The sequence below is a fragment of the Ambystoma mexicanum genome, chromosome 10, assembly GCF_040938575.1.
Source record: "Ambystoma mexicanum isolate Mex_15411 chromosome 10, UKY_AmexF1_1, whole genome shotgun sequence".
Classification (NCBI taxonomy): domain Eukaryota; kingdom Metazoa; phylum Chordata; class Amphibia; order Caudata; family Ambystomatidae; genus Ambystoma; species Ambystoma mexicanum.
The window spans coordinates 1414624409-1414650672 of record NC_090932.1 but is presented as its reverse complement, the minus strand read 5'-3'; the positions used below and the strand labels follow the sequence as shown (position 1 = coordinate 1414650672).

Sequence of the window (26264 nt, the reverse complement as noted above, 5' to 3'; positions counted from 1 at the left end):
AGCCCCTCAGGCTGCTGACGAGAAAGGACAAAGTATGGGAGTGGGCCAAGGAGTCTATGGTATTCTTTGATCCGAGGAAGGAGTGGGAGATCGTTGTCGATGCTAACCCAGTCGGGCTGGGAGCAGTTCTGTCGCAACAGGATGCGCAGGGTCAGATGAGACTGATTGCATACACCAGCAAGGTGCTAACTAACACTGAGAAACGCTACTCCCAGATCTAAAGGGAAGCCCTGGCTGACCTATGGGGATGCCGCCATTTTCGTATTTATATACTGCGCAAACTGGTTATGGTAGTGACTGACCACAAACCGATTCTCCCCATCATGGCGGGGTCCTCATCCAAGCCGCCCCCGAGAATCAACTGCTGGATGCTGGCACTGATGGAGTACGGGGTGGTGTTCACATAGAGAGACCAGGAGCCCACAATCCAGCAGACTACCTCTTGCATCATCTGAGGAGCGGGGGGAAAACAAGAAGGTATGGAGCAGGTGGCAGTCGAAGATCATGTTCGCCTGGCTGTAGAGGCCGCCAGACACGTTGCACTCACCATTCAGGAAGTGGCGGACGCATCGAACTGTGATGGGTGTTTTGAGGTGGTCAGAGCGGCCATGACCAATGGTGATTGGAAGATCCAACCCCAACCGCAGGAGTCGGGACACACAACAGGACCTGGAACAGTTGTGGCGGGTAAGACACAAATTGTCACAACTGAAGAAGGACTGATTTTAAGTGGACACCACTTGGTGATCTCACAGGCACTATTAGGAAGAGCGATGGAGCTGGCACACTGTGGTCATCGGGGAACAGCCAAGACCAAGTCGAGGCTAAGGCTGAAAGTCTGGTTCCCGGGCCTGGAGGCAAAAGTGGATGAGTTTGTCGCTAACTGCATCTGGTGTCAAGCAACCGTCCCAGTCAACAAAGAACCGAGGATAGAGTCCATGCCTCGCAGCGACCAGCTGTGGGACATTGTTCACGCAGACTTTGGATCCACAGGCCAGTGGATGTACTTCCTTGTAATGATAGATCAATGGTGTTGGTATCCCGAGGTCGAACTAGTTGAGTCCACATCGTTCTACCAGGTTGTGCAGGTCATGGAGAAGATATTTGCGACACACGGCTTCCTGTAACGCTCACCTGATTCCCACAGAGACGCTGAACCGAACTGGACTGCTCCCGTTTCTTCTATCGTGAGGCGCAGGGCCCGGAAGATGCTCTGGACGGGGCCTCCGAATTTGGATTGCCTGGCTTGTAGAGTAAGTTTTCTGCAGGTGGAAGAAAAGGGATTGATTACCAGCTGGGGTGGATATGTGTTCCCACCAATCTCCCGTTTCTCACTCTTCTTGACCCCCAACTTGGTTTCTGCGAGCTCTCACCTTAGGTATTGTAAAGATGAGCTCTCCATCCTGCTTCAGGTGCAGGGGTGCGTAGAATCCAGTTACGTCACTGGATGGGAAATAGTTGCGGACACTGTGACCTTCGTCTCTCCTACGGTAGCCGTAAGTATGAGTGTCTTTTCTCCACAGGAGCCGGGGCCCAGAGACCTAAAGCTGGTAAGTCTCTTGGTGAGTATTTGTTCTCCGTGCTTAGTTAGTGCTCACCATGTATTCCTCTTATGCAGGTGCTGGGATGTAGCTGGCATCGTAGCCGCGGTGGAGGAAGGTAAGTGAAAGAAAAGCGACTGCTTACTTCTAATGATTGTCTTTTTCTGCTTACAGGTGCTGAGATGCTGCCGGCGACACAGCCGCTGTCGCGTGTGATGAGGCACGTAAGTAAGTGGAAGAAATGTGGCCGCTTTAGAGCGGGCACCTCTAATGACTGTCTTTTTCTGGTCTTTTTCTGTTTTTCAGGTGCCGAGATGCTGCCGGCGTCGTGGCCGTGGTGGAGTTCGGCGAGGCCACGGATGGGTAAGGCAAGGCGGCGCAGCTGCGAGCGTTTGAGAGTGCTGCTAATCTTGTACCTTTCCTTTTGCAGGATCGTCGGAGGTAGGATTGCTGAGGCCGGATTCCGGTAAGTAATTTCTAATGCTCGCCTTCTCTGTTGTTGTCTGTTTGCAGGTGTTCCGGGTGCTGGCGGGCGTGCCAGGAGCCAGGATGCAGGAGCCGACTCGGTGAGCGTCCTGCTGCTGATGCAGAATAACGCGAAGCACGTGTATTCCATCGGACGTGGTTTAAATAGAAGAGAAGTGCTTCAGGTGTGTGTTCTTCCACCGGCCCCACCCAGGTAAGAAAAGAGTTCCTGAATAGAGGAAATAGTTCCTCCCAGCCCTGATGGCTGGGGACTTCAGCCAGACTGGATTGTTCTGGGTAAGTATGTAGCATGGTCTGCCTCAGGTAAGTCCACCCAAGCATTATTACACAGTTTATCAATATGAGCCCAGCGCCTATGGCGCCGGGACTGAAATCCTTTATGAGCCTGGCGCCAAAGGCGCCAGGACACGGTCCAAAGGGCCCCTGTAGGGGTCTGCTGGGTCCGGAGATGTGGAAGAAGGGTCTGCTTCTGGGGGCGCTGGGCCAGTCCTGGCTCCTCGGGAGTAGTGCTCATGACAGCAGCCCCCCCCTCAAGGCCCCTCCCAAAATTGTCTTCCCCGGGGGTTTTGGTTTATCCGGAAAGGTTCGGTGAAATTTCTTGATTAGACGAGGAGCATGGACGTGGTTATAGGGTTCCCATGACCTCTCTTGAGGCCCGTAACCCTTCCAGTCAATCAGGTAGAACAGCTTTGATCTGATGATCTTAGAGTCCAAAATGTTTTTAATCTCAAATTCAGGTTCTCCATTCACTTGAATTGGTTCTGGAGGTTTGGTTAGTCTGGTTCCAGATTGCATGGGTTTCAAAAGCGATACGTGAAAAACAGGATGTATTCGCATATGAGCTGGCAAACCTAGTTTAACGGCCACTGGGTTTATTATGGCCGTAACTAGATATGGCCCCAGATATTTGGGATTAAAAGTGCGAGGTCCTTTGAGTGATAAGTGTTTGGTGGACAACCAGACCTGGTCCCCAATCTGGTATTGAGGGGCCTCGCTTCGGTGTTGATCTGCTCCTCTCTTGTACCTTTCCTTAGCTTGTTGTAAATGTGCAGCAGCTTCTTTGAAGGCTTTGGTAATAGCAGTGTGTAACTGATCTACGGCGGGTGTTCCAAGATCTTGAGGTGGATCGAGGTTGGAAGTTCGAGGATGAATTCCATACAAAGTGTAGAAGGGGCTTTGCCCGGTTCCAGAGTGAACGGAATTATTGTATGCATACTCAGCTATCCAAAGGATGTCCTTCCAGTTGCTCTCTGACTGTTGTAGCATGCATCGTAAATATTGTTCGAGAGTCTGGTTAGTTCTTTCAGTTTGACCATCGGTCTGGGGGTGATGGCTGGTTGAGAGTCTTACATCGATTTGAGCCAATTGACAGCAACTACGCCAAAAATGGGAAATAAACTGGCTTCCTCTATCTGAGATTAGTACCGATGGGAATCCGTGTAACCGGACAATGTTTTCAAGGAATTCTCTGGCTAGTACTGAAGCTGAGGGTAAGCCTTTTAACGGAATGAAGTGGGCCATCTTGGAAAACAAATTCACAATAACGAGAATAGTGTTGTACCCGGAGCAGGAGGGTAAGTCTGTGACAAAAACCATAGAAAGGGTGTGCCAGGGAGACGGTGGAATGTCTAATGGTTGGAGAAGACCAACCGGTCTTTTCTTTTGACCCTTGTTTTGAGCGCACACACCACAGGACATCACAAATTCTTTTATGTCTTTTCTCCACGAAGGCCACCAGAATTGTCTTCTCACTTTCTCTTCTGTTTTGGCAATGCCAGGGTGGCCCTCTATCAATGAATTGGATAGCAGGAGATTACTTGCCTTTGCAAATCGGCGTGTGGTAGGAATATTCGTCCTCGGAAATAAGGCAAGTCATTGTTTAAAGTGAAATCCATTCCTTTTTGCATCCAGTTCTGCAAGTCTTTTGGGTTCAGAAATTGTTTAACTTTTGCCTCAATGTCCTCGATGGATTGTGAAGAAATCAGGTCCAAGATCCTTTGTTCAGGAATTATTGGTACAGGCTCTGGGTTGACAATGGTGTCTCCCATTCCAATCCGGGAAAGAGCATCTGCTTTGCCATTTTTGCTGCCGGGGCGGTAAGTGATCACAAAGTCAAATTCGGCAAAGAACAGGGCCCAGCGGAGCTGTCGAGAGGATTGAGCCTTGGCGGTTTTCAGATACTGTAAATTCTGATGATCGTGATCACTGTGATGGTGTGTCTGGCCCCAAGGAGATAATGACGCCGGCCCTTAAAGGCGGATTTAATAGCTAACAGTTCCTTGTCTGTGATGGCGTAGTTAACCTCAGGCGCCGAGATTTTTCGAGACCAGAACGCCACGGGATGTAATTGGTTAGTCTCTGGGACTCTTTGTGAGAGGACCGCTCCCATTGCTAAGCTGGATGCATCGGTTTCGATGATATAAGGGAGATCTGGGCGTGGGTGCTTCAGTATTGGTGCAGAAGTAAACTTGGCTTTTAGCTCTTGGAAGGCTTGTTCAGCTTTTTCAGACCACTCAAAACGTTTATTCTTTCTTAAGAGAGCCGTGATGGGTTGTACCACTCGTGAAAACTCCGGAATGAATCTGCGATAAAAATTGGCAAAGCCTAACATGCTCTGAACGACTTTTACAGAAATAGGTGATGGCCATTTGAGAATAGCGTCCACCTTTCGCGAGTCCATGTGGACGCCTTTGGGTGTCAGGATAAAACCCAGAAATTCGACTTCAGTGGCATGGAAAACACATTTTTCAAGTTTGGCAAATAGCTTGTGCTGGCGAAGTTTTTCAAGTACTGTTCTAACATGATTTCGGTGATCTGCTTCCGAAGAGGAGTAAACAAGAATGTCATCTATGTAGACGACAACACAAACGTCAATGATCTCCCTGAGGACATCATTCATAAAATATTGGAAGGCGGCCGGTGCATTACATAGTCCGAAAGGCATCACTTGGTACTCAAATAACCCATATTTAGTGCGAAACGCTGTCTTCCATTCATCGCCTTCCTTGATCCGTACCAAGTGATAAGCCCCCCGTAAGTCTAGTTTTGTATATATGCAAGCATCCTTCACCTGGTCAAGGAGTTCCGGGATCAGAGGTAAACGGTATATGTTTTTTACCGTTATCTGATTCAGAGCGCGGTAGTCTATACAGGTTCTGAGGTCACCTTCTTTTTTTGGCACGAAGAACAGAGCCGAGGATGCAGGGGACTTCGATGGACGAATAAAACCATTGGCCAAGTACTGGTCCAGGTACTGTCGCAGGTGAAGGTTCTCTGGCTCGGTAAGGGCGTAGATCCTGCTGCAAGGAGGAGTTGCACCGGGTAGTAGATCTATCTGGCAATCGTATGACCTGTGGGGCGGTAAGGTGTTAGCCTGTTCCTTTTGGAAAACATCTTGAAACTCTCGATACTCTAGCGGTAATTGCAAACTGTCGGCCATTACTGACGCTAGGGCAATGTCTGATCATAGATAGCAGGTTTGTGCACACTCTGGGAACGTTATCGTCTTTGCTCGCCAATCAATCTGAGGATTGTGTTTTTCCAACCAAGGGATTACCAGAATTATTTGAAATTGCGGAGCCTTGATCACGTCGAACACTATTACCTCCCGATGCCCGTCTTGGCCTACTAATGTCACTTCAGTAGTGGTATGGGTTACCGGCCCTGAGGTGATCTCAGTCCCATCCACATTGGTGATGACATCTTTAACAGCTTTTGGGCAAAGAGGTAGGTTCATCCTGGAAGCCAACTCGCGGTCCACGTAATTTCCTATAGCTCCACTGTCCACGCATGCCTTAATTGCATGCAATCTTTCTGGTTGCTTCGGATTTACGAGGACCATTGGCATAATGAAGTGTGAGGTCAAAGAACTGGTTTTTAAGCTCGGCAAACGGACCTCTACGCTTGTCGGGCAAGGTCGTTTCCCGGCTCAGACTTTTCGGAATTCTTGTCGGAAGCTCCTACGGTCTTCTTAGGTGGTTTTACAGGGCAGTCTTGAAGGAAATGTCCCGAGTTCCCACAATAGAGACACAGTTGCATTTGCCGTCTTCTGTCACGCTCTTTCTGGGTTAAGGGGCCCTTTACAACCCCAATCTGCATAGGTTCGGTGCCATCGACACTTTTGGAGTTGCTCTGAGTCTTAGTGAAGATTCGGGTTTCAAACCTGGATCGATCCGCCTTCCTTTTTTGAAGCCTGTGATCTAATTGGACCACCAAATCAATATAATCCGAACAGTCCTGAGGTGGATTTACGACCTGGGCCAGGACGTCTTTGAGTTCGCCGCGTAGACCTCGGTGAAATAGCGTGATTCTTTTCTCCTCGGGCCATCCAGTTTCCACAACTAACCTATTGAAGGATGCAATGTAGGCTAAGAGATCCTGGTTGTCGTAGGGAAAGGAGTTCATTGTCCAGGGCCTGCCCCTGGGAATGCCTTGCAAAAAGTCTTTCCATACTCGCCTGGAAGGCTTGGAAATTCCGAAGGATTGGATCATCTTGTGTAACCAGTGGAATTGACCAATCGGCGGCACTGCCGCTAAGATACGAAAGTACAAATGCTACCTTGGTCTGGTCATTCGGGAAGGCCGCGGCCCTGCAGAGAAAGTGCAATCGGCATTGATTTATGAACACTGCAAATCTTTTAGGGTCTCCAGCAAAACGTTCAGGTGGTGCCAGTGGCACATTTCCAGGTAGGTTGATTTGAACGGGATTGGTTTAAGTAACTGGGGTAAAATTCCCCCCTGGATTGGGCAGAGGGGTTTGCCCCGCTTGGCTCTGTAATAACTGTCTGGCAAGGTCGTCAGTTCGTTCCTTTGACACTATTAACTCTCTCCTGAGGGCGTTCGTCTCCTGGCGAGCAGCATGAACTTCAGCCCTTATTTCCCCCAGTAGCTGGGCCAGTTGATCTGTATCAGACGTTTCCATAGTGCCTGGGTAGGAGATTATTGGTATGCTTCGCGTTCTGTAACGCTCACCTGATTCCCACAGAGACGCTGACCCGAACTGGACTGCTACCGTTTCTTCTATTGTGAGGCACAGGGCCCGGAAGATGCTCTGGACGGGGCCTCCGAATTTGGATTGCCTGGCTTGTAGAGTAAGTTTTCTGCAGGTGGAAGAAAAGGGATTGATTACCAGCTGGGGTGGATATGTGTTCCCACCAATCTCCCGTTTCTCACTCTTCTTGACCCCCAACTTGGTTTCTGCGAGCTCTCACCTTAGGTATTGTAAAGATGAGCTCTCCATCCTGCTTCAGGTGCAGGGGTGCGTAGAATCCAGTTACGTCACTGGATGGGAAATAGTTGCGGACACTGTGTCCTTCGTCTCTCCTACGGTAGCCGTAAGTATGAGTGTCTTTTCTCCACAGGAGCCGGGGCCCAGAAACCTAAAGCTGGTAAGTCTCTTGGTGAGTATTTGTTCTCCGTGCTTAGTTAGTGCTCACCATGTATTCCTCTTATGCAGGTGCTGGGATGTAGCTGGCGTCGTAGCCGCGGTGGAGGAAGGTAAGTGAAATAAAAGCAACTGCTTACTTCTAATGATTGTCTTTTTCTGCTTACAGGTGCTGAGATGCTGCCGGCGACACAGCCGCTGTCGCGCGTGATGAGGCACGTAAGTAAGTGGAAGAAATGTGGCCGCTTTAGAGCGGGCACCTCTAATGACTGTCTTTTTCTGTTTTTCAGGTGCCGAGATACTGCCGGCGTCGTGGCCGCGGTGGAGTTCGGCGAGGCCACGGATGGGTAAGGCAAGGCGGCGCGGCTGCGAGCGTTTGAGAGCGCTGCTAATCTTGTACCTTTCCTTTGCAGGATCGTCGGAGGTAGGATTGCTGAGGCCGGATTCTGGTAAGTAATTTCTAATGCTCGCCTTCTCTTTTCTTGTCTGTTTGCAGGTGTTCCGGGTGCTGGCGGGCGTGTCAGGAGCCAGGATGCAGGAGCCGACTCGGTGAGCGTCCTGCTGCTGATGCAGAATAATGCGAAGCACGTGTATTCCATCGGGCGTGGTTTAAATAGCAGTGAAGTGCTTCAGGTGTGTGTTCTTCCACCAGCCCCACCCAGGTAAGAAAAGAGTTCCTGAATAGAGGAAATAGTTCCTGCCAGCCCTGATGGCTGGGGACTTCAGCCAGACTGGATTGTTCTGGGTAAGTATGCAGCATGGTATGCCTCAGATAAGTCCACCCAAGCATTATTACACAATTTATCAATATGAGCCCGGCGCCTATGGCGCCGGGACTGAAGTCCTTTATAAGCCTGGCGCCAAAGGTGCCAGGACACGGTCCAAAGGGCCCCTGTAGGGGTCTGCTGGGTCCGGAGATGTGGAAGAAGGGTCTGCTTCTGGGGGCGCTGGGCCAGTCCTGGCTCCTCGGGAGTAGTGCTCATGACACTTCCCCAGTGTGATATGCTCGGACAATGGGCCGCCTTTTCAGGGGGAGAACTTTGCAGAATTCATAGCAGACTGTGGGATCACACACTGGAGAGTTACACCAGCAAGGCCCAGGGCCAACGGCATGGCCGAACGTTTTATGAGGACTTTGAATAAAGTGTTCCGCATAGTGCAGTGTCAAGGCAATGAACTAAGGAGGACTTTGTACCAATTCCTGAGGGAATACAGATCAATGCCCCAGCGGAGGCCCTTTTCAGGAGATGCCCCTGTGTACTCCTCCCGGAGATAAAAGGCCGAACCCTGGGGACCATCGATGATGAGAGAACTTCCGAGGATCGGAGAATCCATAATATGAGGAAAACCTCTGATGGCATCTCAAGCCACCAGACATTGCCATTGGGGACATCGTATTGGTGCGGAATCATCACCCAGAGGGCAAATTATCCCTCACCTACGAGACCTCCCCCATGGGAGTGGTACAAGTTAGAGGTTCGATGGTGAAAGCCGCTGATCGAAGGGGAAAAGTGACTAGAAACTCCAGTTTTTTAAAAGCATTTGGTGAAAAGGAGGTCTAGGAGAACGAGAGCAAGGAGTTCCTCTGACTGGAACCTCAGGTGTGGAGCTACCTCAGAAGGTAGAGCGGAAGACGAGATGCCAACACCAGGCGGAGTAGAAGATCACATCACAGAGACGGCTGGCGGAAAAAGATATCCCAGACGAGAAGGCAGAAGATGCCCTGCCCGATTCTGAGACCATATAATGGGTGACTAGGCTCGAAATGACACAGTCCAGAATACGCCACCCGATGTTGCCCATGTTGGGCCGAATCCAGTTTGGTATGTTACCATGTTTGCCATGTTTAAGACTGTCAGGTCTACACTGACAACATTAAGAAAATGTTTATTTCATTGTTATGAAAAAGGAGGAATGTGATGTGGTAACATAGAGCGACGGCAATTTCCTGCCGTCGTGCGTAGTTAATAATAAAGGGGGTGGTCTCGCACCACAGCAGTGAGCGCCGGGTGTCCGATACTGCAGTATCTGTGTCTGTATGTTCTTTTCAGGGACAGGTGGGACAAGGCCTGCATGCGGGGTCCTGGGGAAAAGCAAACCACAACTATATGGAAGCATTCCTGAGTCAGAAAGTATGATCGCTGGTGCCAGAGCATGGGGCCAGTATGACAACCAACATCAACTCTGTTAGGTTGAGAGGAGTACAGATTACAATAAATGACAAGGAGTTGGCGCAACAGCAGTTGGTGTCATTGCAGTTTCCAGGTGATAGGGCTCTTATTCATAATCGAAGGCTGTAACGAGGCACTGCAGTTGGTTCAGGTGGCTGTCTGCACCCAGAAATGAAGGTGACCAGAAAGTCGAAGAAGATGGCGATGTGGTAGCCCATGGCGCTGCCGATCTGAATATCCGAACAACGCCTAAGAAAAGGGATGTATTGAAAGATGATCAGATATCAAAGGGCAAAGATAGAGCAGAAGGGGCACAAGTAAGGCATCCCAAGAGAGAAAACAGATGTATACCCCACGAGGCTAGAGGACTACATAATCGATCTATGACAAAGATGCATGGATTATGACATTGCTGAGGGTCAGAGTTATGAAGTTATGAGGAGGACTCAGGTGAATGTTTATGGTTAAAGCTTGTTGATTATGTGTTTCTGTTTGTTTATGGTTAAGGAGGGATGTGGTGACTGTTTAGTCCTCCCCAGCTGGTGCGCCGGCGAGGGAGAGCATGTGTGGGGCCCCGCAGGCCGAGGCCCGGCTGCAGAGTGCAAAGGAAAACACACACACTCATGGATCTCGTTTGGCCTGGAAATGCCTCCTAGTGGAGGGGGTGGGGCTTTTATTAGAGCGCCTTACATCAGCCCATCGCGGGACGTAAGGCGTATACAACATTCCTCCTTTTTTCCAACAAATTATAACACAACATACTAACTATGGTGTGAAGTGTGGAATTATAGTCGGAGACAGGCAAATGCTAAAACAATATTTATTCACTGGTTAAGGGCAGCAAATGCTGAAAGAATAACTATCAAGTCCTCCCGGTTAGCTTCACCGGTGTCTTGGCCTCCTGTAGTACAGCGGCGTTAGTCCTGGCTTGGTCCTATCTCGAGCCGGTGTCCGGATAGGCCCACCACTCTGGTTCTCTCTCCTCTCTCTTCTCCGTGTCCTGTGGAATGAGAGCAACCCATTAGTCTTGTTTGGCGCGCTTTTAACACACCTGGAGGTTTCAAGCCCCCTCCAATCACTGAGGGTCTGGGTTAACCCCCTTCTCATTGGTTCCTGGGACGTGGTCCCGCCCCTCTTAAGGGTTGCCGTCCCGGGGTGTCGCCATTCCCATTCCCCTTGTGATGGTGGGTGGTTGCGTTGGCCATGCGGTTGTGGCCGTGCCGTGTAGGGACGCATCCAGATGCTGGGCGTCCCTCCCCAGCAATGCGCAGCTCTGGCACCGTCAGGCGGAGCACGGGGGCGGCGAGCCGGGCGCCATTCTCCCGCATCTCGGTGCCGTCGTGGGCACTGCTCCCCCTCCCCCGGACCGGGGTGATCAGGTGAGTACCTGGCGGCCCCGCCGCGGCTGTACACAGCGGCTCCTTCCGCGGCCTTGCTGCGGCTGCCCGTAGCAGTTTTAGCCGCGGCCCAGCGGGTTTCCCTTCCCTTGCTACCCGCAGCGGGTACCCGCAGCGGGTTTCCCTTCCCTTGCCGCAAGGGAAAGGGCGGACATGGCAGCACCTCCTGACTCGTGCGGGCCGGCTACACGCCGCGGCACCAGCCGAGGCGCAGCTTCACACATCCCCACCCCAATCCCAGGCCGTTCGGGCCATGGTGAACACCTAGACAGATAGTCAGCCACCAGCTGGAACCTGGCAGGCCTGTGCAACGTGACGAAGTCAAAAGGCTGAAGGGAGAGAAACCAGCGGAGTACCCTCTGGTTAGTGTCCTTATGTTGAGCCAGCCACTGGAGGGGGGCATGGTCGGTGTACAGAGTGAACCGGCGACCCAACAGATAGTACCGGAGCGAGTCAACGGCCCACTTGATGGCCAAACACTCCTTCTCAATGGTTGAGTAAGCCGCCTCATGGGGCAACAATTTCCGACTGATAAAGCACACCGGCTGCAGGTCCTCCCCATTCATCTGCGATAACAAAGCTCCCAGGCCCTGGTTTGAGGCGTCCGTTTGTAAAAAGAAATGTTTCTGGAAGTCCGGGCAGCAGAGGACCGAATTGGACGTGATCCTTCGCTTTAGGTGTGCTATGGCGTTCAGGGCCCTCGGGTCGTTGGTCAGGTTGGGATTCCCCTTGAGCCTCAATGCATCTGTCAAGGGAGCGGCTATCGAGGAGAAGTCAGGGATAAATCTTCGGTAATACCCGATCAACCCCAGGAACGCTCGTATTTGTTTCCTGTTGGTGGGAGTCGGTATATCATGGATAGCCTGTGTTTTGGACAACTGCGGTTTCAGCACTCCCCCACCCACTATGTGGCCCAGATATTTGGTTTCGTGGGTTCCTATCGTAGTCTTCCTGGGGTTGATATGTAGTCCTGCCCTCTTTAAATCAGCCACTACTAGTTCTAGGTGGTTCAGATGCGATCCCCAGGATTGGCTGTGTACCACAATGTCGTCCAGGTAGGCAGCAGCGTATCCAGCATGCGGTCTCAGTATGATGTCCATCAATCTCTGCAACATGGCGGGGGCCCCGTGGAGGCCAAAGGGCAGGACCTTATACTGATGTAAGCCTTGTGGGGTGGAAAAGGCAGTGTTCTCTCTGTCCTGGGAGGGAAGGGGTATTTGCCAATAGCCCTTGGTTAAGTCTAGAGTACTTAAGAAACTGGCTGCTCCAAGGCCCTCCAGGAGTTCGTCCATCTGAGGCATTGGATAGGCTTCGTATCGGGACACCGCGTTCAATTGTCTGTAGTCCATACAGAAACGGACTGAGCCATCCGATTTAGGGACGAGTACTATGGGGGATTACCTAACGCTGACAGAAGGCTCGATGATATCCATCCTTAGCATTTCATCCACCTCGGATTTGATGATGGTTCGCCTGGCTTCGGGTATCCGTACGGTCTAAGCCTCACAGGTGGTCCGGGATCTGTTTTGATTATATGCTCAAGAACATCGGTTCGTCCAGGTAAGGCGGAAAAGGCGTCAGCATAAGGGGACAGCCTGTTCCTGATGTCCATCTTCATTTAGAGGGTTAGGGCGTCTCCCCAATTGACTGAATCCAGGGTATCAGGAACAGTGTTCAGGATCTCGTCCGGTTTGGCTTCCTTGATACACGCAAAGGCACCCAGAAGAGGCTCGTTCCATTTTTTTAGAAGGTTGATGTGATAGACCCTCTCTGGGGTGGTACGATGAGGTTGCTGTACCCAGTAGGTTACTGGGCTTAGTACATCAGTGATCTTGTACGGCCCTCTCCATCTAGCCAATAGTTTGTTGGTGCTGGTAGGCAGGAGTACCAATACCTGGTCCCCTGGGCTGAAGGTTCTCATTCGGCTCCCCTTGTTATAATTCCTTTCTTGAGTTGTTTGGGCATGTCCAAGGTTGTCTTGGGCCAGTGCACGTAGTGCGGTTAGGTGTTCCTTTAACTCCTCCGTATACTCGGTTAAAGACACTTCTGTGGATTCCCATTCCTCTTTAACCAGGTCTAATATTGTTCGAGGTTGTCTCCCAAACAAGAGCTCGAAGGGAGAGAAACCGGTGGACGACTGGGGGGTGTCTCTTAACACCATTAACACCAGGGGGATCACCCGATTCCCAGTTTTTCCCGGCTGGTCCCGTCACCCTTCTTAGCATTTTCTTGATTGTTTGGTTATAACGTTCTACCAGCCCATCAGTTTGGGGATGATATACTGAGGTTCTCAACTGGTTGATCTGGAACTGTCCACATACTTGTTTTAGGAGGGTTGACATGAAATTAGCACCCTGGTCGGTGATTATCTCGGAGGGTATCCCCACTCGGGCAAAGAATGGAATTAGCTGGTCGCACAATACCCGGGCCGATGTCCCCTTTAGGGGAAAGGCTTCTGGGTACCGGGTGGCGTAGTCGACTACGGCCAGTAAATATCTGTAGCCGCGGCTGGCTGGTTCCAGGGGTCCCACTATGTCCATGCCGATCCTCTGGAATGGGATTGAAATGAGGGGCATTTTCTGTAGCGGTGCCCTTGCGGGTAGAACCCCGCTAGTCAATTGGCAGGTGGGGCAGTTCTTGCAATGTTGGGCAACCTCCCCATAAATGCCTGGCCAGTAAAACCTCTTTAGTAGGTTTTGTTGGGTTTTAAGAGAGGCCATGTGACCCCCACAGGGATGGTTGTGGGCCAGTTGTAGCACTATAAGACGATGGCTCTTCGGTAGCACAAGTTGTTCCTTTATGGCGTTGTCGTCACCCTTATACCTCCAGTATAGGAGACCTTGTCGCAGTAGAAACCCTGGGCCTCTGGCTAGATTGGGTTCCCCTTCCCGGGCGGCCCTTTCCCTGGCCACTCATAGGGTGGGGTCGGTTAGGGTCTCCCCCCTTATGGTGTCTTCGTTACCTTCGAGTTTCCAGTCGATAGGCCTGGTCATATAACTGGCCTGACACTATGCCATCCGGGTCCGCCTCTTTCGCCCAGGTGGGGTTTCCCGGGAAACGGGGTCCGTCCCTGCAACATCGGAATTGGGCGGGGACTGCCCTTCCCTTATATCCCTTAATGTCTGATCGAAACTGGGGAGGTCGGTCCCAATTACCACCGGGGTGGGGAGACAAGGTAGGACGGCAACCCTCAAGGGAGAGGAGGTTTCATTTAAGTCAATCACTACATCCTTCATCGGGTAACACTTGGTGTCCCCGTGAATACATCGGATAGGTACGGTTACGTTAGATAAGCAGGGAGTGTTACTCACGGTTGGTGATATGGCAGTCTGCCTGCTGCCGCTGTCCAAAAGTGCACGTGATGGTCTGCCGTCGACACGAATGTCCACCACATATGGTCCTGGGACGCCGTCCTCGTCTATTGGGTTCAGGTAGCCGATGTCGATGGGTTCAACCGTTCTTCTCCTCGGACAAAACCGGGCTATGTGGCCCCACTCGTTGCACTCATAGCACTGCGGTTGCTTGTAACCAGGGGTCGGTGATGGGGCCTTCTCCTCGCTTCCTGGTCTCTTGTCCTCGGGTCTCCTGGTGTTCTCATCGGAGGGTCTCCATCTTATGGGTAAGGCTCGGTTACCCCTAATCACATGGGGGTCGGATATCGGGATGGCGATGCGGGCTGATACCCCTGTAGGTGGTAGTCGGAAGTGGCCTGCCTTCTGGTATGCTGATGCAATATCCACAGCCTCGGTTAGGGTGGGCCGATGGTGCTGCCTCACCCATTTCTGCATCTGCCCGGGCAGGGCTTTGACAAATTGTTCCAGAATAATTTTATCGATCAGGGGTTGGTTAGCGGGGTTTGGAGCCAGCAACCACTTCTCGGCTAGGTCCTTTATCCTATAGTATAGCTGGCGTGGACTCTCCCCGGCCCAGAGCCTGGTTTCCCTCAGTTGGATCTGGTATGCCTCGTCGTCCAGGCCTAATCGGTCTAGTACTGCAGCCTTGATCTCTCTGTACGGCGTGTTGCCGTTGGGGTTTACCGCCTGGTAGGCGCCCTGCATCACCCCAGACAGTAGGGGGGCGACATACTGACCCCACCGGTCTGGAGGCCACTGTGCGTTTCTGGCTATGCGTTCAAAACTAGTAAAGAAGAAGGCAGGATCCTCTCCGTCCCTATACTTTTGTAGGAGGGCCGAGGCCACCAGTGGTTGATTTCTAGTACTGGCCACTGCATCCGTGAGACGGGACATGGTCTCATGCTGTTTGTCCTGTGCGGTGGTCAGTATAGTGCCCTGCAGCTGGATGGCTTGTTGAAAGGCTTGCCGATCCGCAGCTGCTTGTTGTGACTGCAGTTGTACCACCTGTTGCAATTGTTGTCGGCCCTCAGACAGGGTCTTTATCAAAGCCTCCATAGCGCTGTCTAAAATCCCACCTTCGTCGCCAGTGTGAAGTGTGGAATTATAGTCGGAGACAGGCAAATGCTAAAACAATATTTATTCACTGGTTAAGGGCAGCAAATGCTGAAAGAATAACTATCAAGTCCTCCTGGTTAGCTTCACCGGTGTCTTGGCCTCCTGTAGTACAGCGGCGTTAGTCCTGGCTTGGTCCTATCTCGAGCCGGTGTCCGGATAGGCCCACCACTCTGTTTCTCTCTCCTCTCTCTTCTCCGTGTCCTGTGGAATGAGAGCAACCCATTAGTCTCGTTTGGCGCGCTTTTAACACACCTGGAGGTTTCAAGCCCCCTCCAATCACTGAGGGTCTGGGTTAACCCCCTTCTCATTGGTTCCTGGGACGTGGTCCCGCCCCTCTTAAGGGTTGCCATCCCGGGGTGTCGCCATTCCCGTTCCCCTTGTGATGGTGGGCGGTTGCGTTGGCCATGCGGTTGTGGCCGCGCCATGTAGGGACGCATCCGGATGCTGGGCGTCCCTCCCCAGCAATGCGCAGCTCTGGCACCGTCAGGAGGAGCACGGGGGCGGCGAGCCGGGTGCCGTTCTCCTGCATCTTGGTGCCGTAGTGGGCACTGCTCCCCCTCCCCCGGACCGGGGTGATCGGGTGAGTACCTGGCAGCCCCGCCGCGGCTGTACACAGCGGCTCCTTCCGCGGCCTTTGCCCGGCTGCCCGTAGCGGTTTAAGCCACGGCCCAGCCGCGGCTACCCGCAGCGGGTTTCCCTTCCCTTGCCGCAAGGGAAAGGGCGGACATGACAGTGCCTCCCGACTCGTGCGGGCCGGCTACACGCCGCGGCACCAGCCGAGGCGCAGCTTCACATATGGTCATGTGAATTGATTCAACTTAACTCTACTGTGCATTCTAGTCCAGCACAACTTGTGGTCCTACCACTCGTAGTCTTTTAACTTTTCTGGGGCTCTCGGTGCAGCTCTTAGGGCATAGCGCCCACATCTAGGGGCTGTTCCCGAATTCGTGTCCTGTTGCGTCTCACCTGCCTTCTTTGGAGACGCCTCCCTCGGTTCATCCATCAGTTCGTCTGTCCCGTGCCTCATGGTCGACTCCTCCTCCTCCTCAGGTTGTTGGTGCTCGTCCTCCGGCGGCGACCCAGCTTCCTGCGAGGGCTGCTGGTCCCCGTCAGTCCACATCTGTTGTGGTACTCCCTTGAACCATGATGCGTTCCTGGTGATCTGTTGCTGCCCTCGTATGGCCGTTATCATGGTTCCTCGTCATTAAGTTACGATCCAGGGGGCCACGTCATACTGGGTGTCCAGTTTCGTTTTTGAGGGGTTCCTCTTCACCAACACTTGATCGCCTACTTGGTGTCTGGATTCCTTTGCATGTCTCTTGGTGCTCATGCGCTCATTCACTGTGATCCTTCTTTGATGAGTACGCTCGCTGAAGTAGGTGTCTGTGCCCCCGCTTGGGTGGTGTGGAATGGATGAATTTATCACTGTCCCATACATGACATCTGCCGGTGGTAACCCCGTGGTGCTGTGGGGTGTCACTCTGTAGTTCCTTAGGAATCGGTACAGGTCCACCCTCCAGGGGCTGGAGTGCGCCCGGGATAGGGGTAGAACCTTGTTAAGGGTAAGCATGAACGTCTCCATTTGGCTTGGGGCCATCTCGGCGTGCTGTGGTGGTATTGGATGTTCAGATCATCCAGGTATTTTTTGATTTCCGACCCTTGGAAGGGTGGCCCGTTGTCACTCCGGATGCGGCGAGGTAGGCCATGGGTGGAAAAAATCTTCTCCAGAGCCAGCATCACCATGTCTGCGGAGGTAGATGACACGATTTCCACCTCGGGATATCTTGAGTAGTGGTCAATGGCTACTAACAGATATGTGCCTTCCTGGACCATGCAGAAGTCAATGCTGATCGCGTCCCATCTTGAGGACCCCCGTTCTGCCTCCTGTATGGGTTTGGGGTTCCTTGGTGCGCTTGTTATCTGACACGGAAGGCATGCTGTTATTAGTTGTTCCACCCTGGTGTCGATGTGCGGCAACCATACTCGGTGCCTGATCCTGGCTTTGCTCCTGACCATGCCTTGGTGGCCTTTGTGAGCCAATGCAATGACCCTGTCTTGCAGCCCTGCAGGTATGACGATTCGAGCTCCTCTTACTATGAGTCCTTCCTTTGTGACGGACAAGTTGTGTCGTACCGGGAATATGCCCGTGAGGAAGTCTCGGGCTTCGGGTGTGCGATTGTGCACGTTTCGCTGAAAGGATTTCCATTTGCCAGAGATGATGGAGTCTTTGGCGAGGTCACAGCAGGGGTCAGCTTGTGTTGCTTGTATGATGTCCTCAATGCCGATTTCTCTGGGATTCATCGTGTGAACGACCTGGCAGATGTGTTCCTCGGTTTCTTCTGCCACATTCAGTTCTCTAGGCGTGGCTGGTCTCAGGTGTCTGGATAGGAAGTCTGCGGGGTTGCTAGTGCCAGGTTGTTATGTCAGTTCAAATTCGTATTGTTGCAGGTGTAGCAGCCACTTCCCTATCCTCGCCGGGGGGTGTGAGGAGGATCCTGTGAATATGGGGGATGAGAGGCTTGTGGTCCGTGTATGCTTTGACTTTTTGTCCATATAGATATATGTGAAAGTGGCGGCAGCCCCATAGTACCGCAATGGCCTCTTTCTCAATGTGCGAGTACCGTTGTTCAGTGGGAGTTAAAGCACGGGACGCGTAGGCAATCGGCTTAGTTTCTCCTGTCTGGGCAACTTGGACCAGGATCGCCCCGAGGCCAATGGGGCTGGCGTCAACATATAGTTCTGTTGACAGTGTGGGGTCGTAGTATGCGATTGTGGTGTCGGCTGATAGGGACGTCTTGATCTGCTCAAAAGCCTCCTGGCAGTTGGGGCTCCAGACCCATTTTGTGTTTGATTTTGTGAGTTCCCTGAGTGGCTCAGACATCGGTGCTAGGTTGGGGATGAATCTCCCACAGTATGTCGCCATCCCCAAGAAGCTGCATACTTCTGTAGCTGTTGTTGGGGGTGAGGCTTGTTTGATGTCCGCAACTTTTTGTGGGTCGGCTGAGACTCCTGCGCCGTTAAACACATATCCGAAAAAAGTGATTTCTTCCTTCATGAACTCGCACTTCTCCCGGTGAATGGTTAGCCCTGCGGTCTCCAGCCTGCTAAGTACCATCTCGAGGCGACGCATGTGTTCTTGCCTGTTGCTGGCGTGGATGAGGATGTCATCACTGACATTGAGTACCCCCGGGATGCCCTGTATCACTTCCTGGATGGCTTGCTGGAAGACTTCGGCCGGTGAGGATATGCCAAAGCTCAGTCTTTTGTATCAGTGCAAGCCCAGGTGTGTGGAGAAAGTCGTAATGTATCTCGAGTCCCAAAGCAGTTTTAGCTGATGGTACCCAGCATTGAGGTTGATCTTGGAGAACACCTTTGATCCAGTGATGTCTGTGATGATGTCTTCAATCGTGGGGTTGATGTGCCGTTCCCGCTTGATAGCTGCATTGAGGAGGCGCATGTCGATGTAGATTCTCACCTTCCCCCTGTTGTTTTGGCTTCTTAGTCACCGCCATAGGTGATACCCACGGTGTCGGCCCAGTTACCTCCTCTATGATACCGGCTTTCTCAAGTTCACGCAGTTCCTTCTCGACTTGGTCTCTCATGTGAAAGGGTGTCCTTCTGTGACACACCGTTTGGGGCTGTTCTAATTCGTCGATATGGAGTTTGATGAGTTTGCCTTTCAGGCATCCGATACCTTTGAGGAGACCTGGGTGCTTGTCCAGGAGGCTGGTAATGTCCGTTGGGTCGGTTATGTTACAGACGAAGTGTATTAACTCTAGGTCTTCTGCTGCATCCCCACTCAGCAGGCACTCGATGCCTGTGTCAACGACATATACCTTGGATTGTAGTGTTCGGTCTCCTTCACTGAGAGTTGTCCAAAAGCGCCCTACCACTGGTAGTGGAGTTTTGCACCCGTAGGCGAATAGAAGCGTGTCTGTCTTCTTTAGGACTGGGGGGGGCATAGCTTTTAGAACATAGTCGCCGGCTTACCGTTCACTGATGCCTGAGTATCGATTGTCATTTGAGTCCCTTGGCCTTGTATGGCCACTAGGCACTTCCGTCTTCTTTGCCTTTTTGTCGACCTTGTGCCTCTGTGGTGAAGTGCTGAGACTTGGTACACTTTCCTCCCTCTTCTCAGTTGTCCATTTTCTATCTCTTTCTTGTAACACCGTCGCCATCACCTTCTTCGTCGGTGGATGAGTTGGCTGTCTCGACACGGCGGGCATTGGCCTGTTTCTTTTTCCTCTGGGCCCCTTTTTCTTGTTGTGGCTGGGGGCATTGTGCGGGCCCTGACGATCTGCAGACTCTCGCGTAGTGATCCTTCCGACAACATGCTCCGCACGTGGTTCCTTGTGCTGGGCAGTTTCGCCTTCCATGACGTATGTCTCCACACCACCCACATTCAGCGGGCCTTTGATTGCCACCGAGATGAAATGTTTGCATCGTTGGAGTCTTCTCTTGACTGTTGGCGGCTGGCAATTTGCACTATCGTTGCTGTTGTCGGTGTTAGCTGGAGCTTCTGCAGGGTGGTGCTCATGTGTGCCGCCCTCGCATATGATAGTTCCCTCTGATGTCCGTATTCAAGGATTCTGGCTAGTGAGATGCACTTTTCGCTCAACACCATCCTGCGTAGATTTTCCGAGTGCATGCCGTTGATGATCTGGCGTCTGATTTCTTTTTCGAAGTTGACGAACTCACATGATAGCGCGAGTTTCCTGAGTCTCGTGTGATATGCGTTGAGCGTTTCCTCTTCTAGCTGGATGGTGGTGCAGAAAATGAAAGTTTCGTAGTCCGGGTTCAGTTGTGGCATAAAGTGGGCTGTGAGGGCGTCCTTTGCCAGCTGGTAGACGTCTAAGCCATCTCCGATGATGAGCAAGTTAAAGATGCGTAGGACTTCATCACCCACGTTGAGTAGGAGGTGTGACCTAATTTTCCTGGGCGTTGTGGCTTCCTTGCAGTCCATAGCCATTTCAAATTTCTGGACCCACTACAGCCATCGGGGGCCCACAGATGAGGGATCTGTGTATGGGTCAAAAGGTCTGAATGCCATCGTGGTTCCCCCTTGCGGTCGCAGGGACGGTGTTGCGGGCGATAGATTTGCTGCAATCCTCAATGGCGTGCTAGGCCTAGGTGTGGATATGCCTGTCGCCATGATGTGCTGACGTATGGGCTGATTGCAGAGAGCGTGCGCCAAAGTTTTCTCACCTCAGGGGGATAGTTGCTGGCGGTGCTGTGTTTCCTGGTCTGCCTGGAAGTCTGTTGGTTGGCTCCACTCATGCATTGGCATCAAGCCTGCCTCTCTTGTGTTGTTCCTGTGGGAAGCCCATTGTGTTTTGGGACAAGAACTAGATGCAGTGTGCCAGATGGGAGAAAAGGAAAAAAAATGTTTTTTTTAAAAAAAAATTAAAAAATTCGGTGGGATGGGCCCCCGACTGTGTTTCCAAAAATGTGCCCGTGTCGAGGGCTTATTAGTGTTGTCGTGACTCACGCACGTGGTGTGTTGGAATCTGTTCCTCTGTCGCCAGTGTTCAGTCCTCTCCAGCCGGTGCACCGGCGAGGGTGAACTCGTGTGGGGCCCCGCAGGCCGAGGCCTGGCTGCGGATCACAAAGGAAAACCCCCACACACTCATGGATCTCGGTTGGCCCGGAACTGCCTCCTTGTGGAGGGGGCAGGGCTTTTATTAGAGCGCCTTACGTCACCGCGTCGCGGGACGTAAGGCGTATACAACAGTGACGTAAGCCCATCTGTGTATTTTGGCAATGGCGGATGTGATGTCACAGGAGGAATAAAAGGAACTGCTCAGTTCCATTATGATGTCTCCCCTCACCAATATGCTAGGTTTACACACTAACATAACAGTATTTACCTTTTTTATTCGCACTACAGTAGAGCCTGATCTTTTGGCAACTTGTTTTACCTTTTCTTTCTGCTGCACTATAATAGTGTTATTTAATAATTTAATATTTGGCGTCCCGTACATTTTCAGTCTCCCCTGGTCTTAACGTAGAGGATTTGTTGTGCAAATGCTTTAGGACATAGGAAGAACACCCACCGTGCAAGGAGATTACCGATGGCACTTTGTGGAAGGTGTTAAAAATGGCAAACCCATGCAGCAAACGGCTTAATTTGCAGTGTAATTGAGATGCAGTTGTAACTTTCATTCTACAAACGCCTCTCGTTCCTAGTCATCCTTTTCTTCAGGAGCCACGCCCACAAACGCTGTGTCTTTATGAGAGCTTGTCTTGGAGGACGTCTTTTTTCCCGGTTTACTCAAGACAAGACGGAAGTGACGTTGCATGAGAGTTTGTTGTGCATATGCCCACGTGATCAGCATCGCAGACTGTAAACTCCATTTGGAAAATGTCTTCGTCTCTGGCTGGCTGTGTTCCTGTGGTTTCTCGGTTGCTGTTGAGGCGCCTGTCTGCCCCCGAAGTCTGGGCGCCGTCCGCATCTTATCATAAAAAGGTACCGACGGTCGTTGCACGTTCTTAGGCGTTTGTAGGCGGGCGACTGGTTTTCGGGCCAGGAGATGCCCTTGACAGCGGCGCTAATGGCATAGGTCCAGAGGTATAAGGTCGGGTTGTATCTTCCAGTGCGCGCTTCAAAGTGAATGTGGAGTGACAGCGCAATCGAACAACTTGTGTCGAGAAAATGTATCGGCTGCAATGTTCGACTAGACATACGGGCTAGGCTAGTCGGGGAGTTTATAGCTTCTGGGCTGGTTTCGTCAAGGAGTTTGTCGTTGACCGCCAGTGGGCTCTCTAGAAATCAACGGGGTGTCTGTGTGTGCGTCAGTCATATTACCGAGCTGTCTGAAAATAGGTGACTGTGCAATTTCAGAGTAGGCTCCAGATGAGTCTTGCATCAAGCTAATGTACACCCTAAAAAGTTAACTCGTGTTCAATAGTTGCAAAACAAAAACCTCGAAAGACTTTTAATCTTGCAAGTGATTTACTGTGTTTTTCATTGTATACACTATCATTTGTTGACCTAGTTTGAAATTATGGCCAAATTACATAACTAGGCAATAGGTCTACTACCCCGCCCTCCAACCCTTCCTTCATCATGTACCTTCAAGGTCCAACCTACAGCACCTTGAATGGCATCCCAGGCAAATTTACATATTAAAACTCCAACATGACAGTTCAATTGTCTTCCTTAAAGTGCCCAATCAGTGTTTTAACCCATAAAAATGATCCATTATTCCTGGTCCATTAGGTCAAGATCAACAATAATGATCACATTTTTTTTATCTACCGTGTTTTTATCTAGCGCTACATGGCGCATACCTCCCTTGGCTAAGTACTGTAAAATGTGCTATTACCCAATTTAAAGGTCATGCAAAGTGGTATTTTTATTAAATTGTATATATTTTTTTTTTACCATTATCTCTGAAATGTGTGGTTTTAAGTGGGGGTGGTCATAAGGGAGAGGTAGGTACCAAACGGGTGGTGTTGAGGGCAGCAGGTTGCATCAGAGTCCCGAGTGCTGATCTAGTTCTATGCGGATTTGGCTTTGAAATTTGGTATGTGCCATAAATAGAACAAATTAAGATCTATTAATGACAGCGTTGGGAAACTGGGAGAGGTCTGGGTAGCGCATGCTAGATGATGGAGTTAAATATGTAGCAGACTTTACAGTAAGCCTTCAGCTGCTTCCCAAGGTTCCTGGTTGGGATTGTGCAAGCAGACACTAATCTGCCATGTGTGCTTTATAGTCTGTGTGTCTTTCATTTAAAGGTGCTAGTGATGGGAAAGTAGCGAGGGGGTGCTTTGGGGTTTCTGTGGTGTCATAGTTTAATTTTATGGTTGTGCTAGTAGAAATCAATTTGTTATCCATATTTATGATGTGGTGTTACTTTTCTGGGTCCCATTTTATGATTGTGGTGTAAGTGTCTTGTGTGTGATGGGGAGACTGACCTGATTGGGTTCAGATTGCCAATATGTTCTTGATGTAAGGGTTGTCCACATTTGCCCCAATCATGTCGGCGAGGAAGGCCCCAAAGGGCTAGTCTCCATTTCATTAAGAGGGTGGTGCTCTGATCAATCTTTGTCCATATTTGTGATGGCTGTTAAGTTAAAATCTGTGTGATCCTTCCCTTAGGAGTTGCAGAACAATAATTGTTCGTTTTTGTGGTTCTGGGCAGTCTTAACAGGGTGGCTATGCCTGGTTCAGTCTTTGTAGCGTGTCATGCTAGTTTTGTCTGTTGCAATCAAGTGAACAGTCTGGTTTTTGGAGACTTTCTGAAGACTAGGTTTTCTTCCTTTATGCAGAGTCGCCTGGGCAATGAGTTGCACAGCTTGGTTGATGGGGAAAGAGAAGGATCTTCAAGGTACTCATTTGATTAACTTGTGAAGGATTCAAATGTGTGACTTCAGGTTGCACACAACCATCAGATGTCAATGCTCAATTAGACTTAAATTGTGCATCAAGACGTCCTTAGTTTGAAAACATGTTTGGCCACTCTACCCCTGCAATGCAATATCTATACTGGCTCCTGAGTATAGGCTAATATTTCATACTTTATCCTTGACTAACCCACAGGGCTAACTGGGTTCTGGACCCCATTTGCTGATGGTAACTACAACTCTACTCAGACTATCAGGTCCACCTTGGAAGGCATCATTGAAGCATAAAGATTTAGGAGGCTGTCTTGGGTGTAGGTGGATTTGCTGCATGAAAGAATAACTCAGCAAAATATTGCATTACAATAGTGGTGGTTGAGGTGCGGGACGTCGCTGGGGCGGAGTGAGTGCGAGATGGGAAAGGTTTAGGTGCAGCTTGCAATTTCTGTACCTCTTCTGTGTAAGAGAAGCTTTCACTTCTACTACCCACACATTCGTGTTAAACTAAGCCTAATTTAGTCTGTTGGAGGCTGTCAAGTGGGGGTACTTGCAATAATTCTGCCTTTGCAGCAGTGAATACTCTTTTGTTAGTCACACACTTCTACCCTTAAAGCTTTCTTGTTTTTTATATGCATATAGATTGTTACATTATAAGAAATTAAGATCCGATGAGTAGAAGCTAAAACCAGCTCCTGGGTGTCGGTCATCACCCAGTAGACATGAGCTACTGATGGGGAACCAAGAGGGAGTAGGCTGCAAATCTAACTTCCACATGAGATGCATATTTTAACTTTTTGCCCATTTATGCATGATGCATTAGGTTTAAATGGGTCCTAATTCCTCTTAACATTCTCAATAGTTAATGCCACATATCCATGTTTGTATGGTACAGGTTGGCCTCAGGAACCAAAAGTAGCACCCGATAGTTGTTGGTTTCAAGCTAACCAGGCTCTCCTTCGCAAGAAGCGGGAGCTAAATAGCTCCCAGCAATTTTGAACCCTGCTATTGGAACAGAATTGTAGTTGTGTGTCAGCGGAGGGATTGATGGGTTGACTAAGAGTGATCAGATAGTGCACGGGTAGTATTTCTCAGTGGTAACGCACTCGTCTTGGAAGCAAGATGACAGAGAGCAACTTAGGTTTGAATCCTGGGTCTGTGCTTATAAACCTTTGGATTAAGCGCGTTATGAAAAAAACAATTCTAATTAATTATTGCTACATGTCTCTTTTCCAGACTCGTTTTAGTCCCTTTTCTAGTCCTGGAAATATCCCAACAGTTTGGAGGAATGGCTGTGGAGGCACACATCTAACCCTCTGCCGTTTCTTTTCACCATGTGTAATAAACAGAAACCTCTTGTGCACTGTAAGGATTCAGATGTTCATGCTTTTGGCACACTTCATTCAGTATTCTTGCAGTAATTTTAGTTTTAATTTCTGACTATAAAGACAGGTTTATGTGATAAGTACTAGGTTAGCATCTTGCACCTGGCATGCGTTGAGGTTGTACGTGCCGTCACTTGCTGGTAGTAGTAGTTTGACGCAGTCATGTAGCAGTTATGAATGAGGTGCATACAAGCAAGGTGCTGCATACCTTTAAGCAGAAGACGTCATTCAAAATTCAATCACCTAATAGTATGCACTCAGCAAGAGACGGCGTGCTTTTAACTGAAGCACTGCATTCCTCTCCCAGCTTCAATTAATCTATAGTTATAGACACTGTAGCAGATGAGACATCAATCATAGGTTAGCTTAAAATCCTATATATAATTATATGGATAAAACATCCGAATAAACCTATTTTGACTAATATGTAGTCAAAGAAAGTCAGTTTAACAGGCCATCACCTAAAGGCACATACATTTCGGGGTGAGGCAGGGGAGGACAATTTACCCCATAGCTCTTTACTAATGAGGGCAGGAATCTCACTTTTCCTCATAGAAATGTTTACAGTTTTTAGCTCTGCATCCTAAATGGCTGTGCAGTGTCCGTTTGGTTGGGCCTGAAACATTATTGGTTTTAAAGTCATCTGCATTAACTGAACGTTTGGTAATGCAGTGATTTTGAGCGCAATCGGGGATCCATATCTGATGGTGAATTATTTTAAGGTATAGTGACACGTCCTTAAGTAGAAGGCTACCAAGGTAGCTCAGCAGGTTGTGACGTATGTTTAAATCTGATTTTAAATCTGTCTTTCTGCAACTCCTTATAGAAAATAGGTGTTCTAAAATGTGCTGTTGAGTCTGGTCAGCTGATCATATAGTAGGAGTGGGGGATTTTCTTTCCACCTAAAGAAAGCCAAAAGTTGGCATCCATGAACCCAGAGCTCGGTTTACTAATAATGCTGTTAGCACAATAGAAGTGTTTACTTTTGAAAGAGTAGTTTTACAAGCATCTTTTGAATTATACCCTGCAATAAAACTTAAAGCAAAGGGTACAAAAATCAAAGTACGTTTGTGGGGTTAGTCCAATTAA

The 26264-nt window shown here is 50.2% G+C and overlaps 1 protein-coding gene across 1 annotated transcript in view; it reads left to right on the top strand.

Annotated features, from left to right (window-relative positions):
- Window positions 1–21702: 21702 nt before the first annotated feature.
- Window positions 21703–26264, top strand: part of ISCU (iron-sulfur cluster assembly enzyme) — a 78107-nt gene continuing 73545 nt past the window's right edge. The window contains exon 1 of the mRNA XM_069619463.1: window positions 21703–21913. Within this exon, the coding sequence (XP_069475564.1) occupies window positions 21809–21913 (105 nt within the window). The 5' untranslated portion in view covers window positions 21703–21808. The remainder of the gene's footprint in view (window positions 21914–26264) is intronic.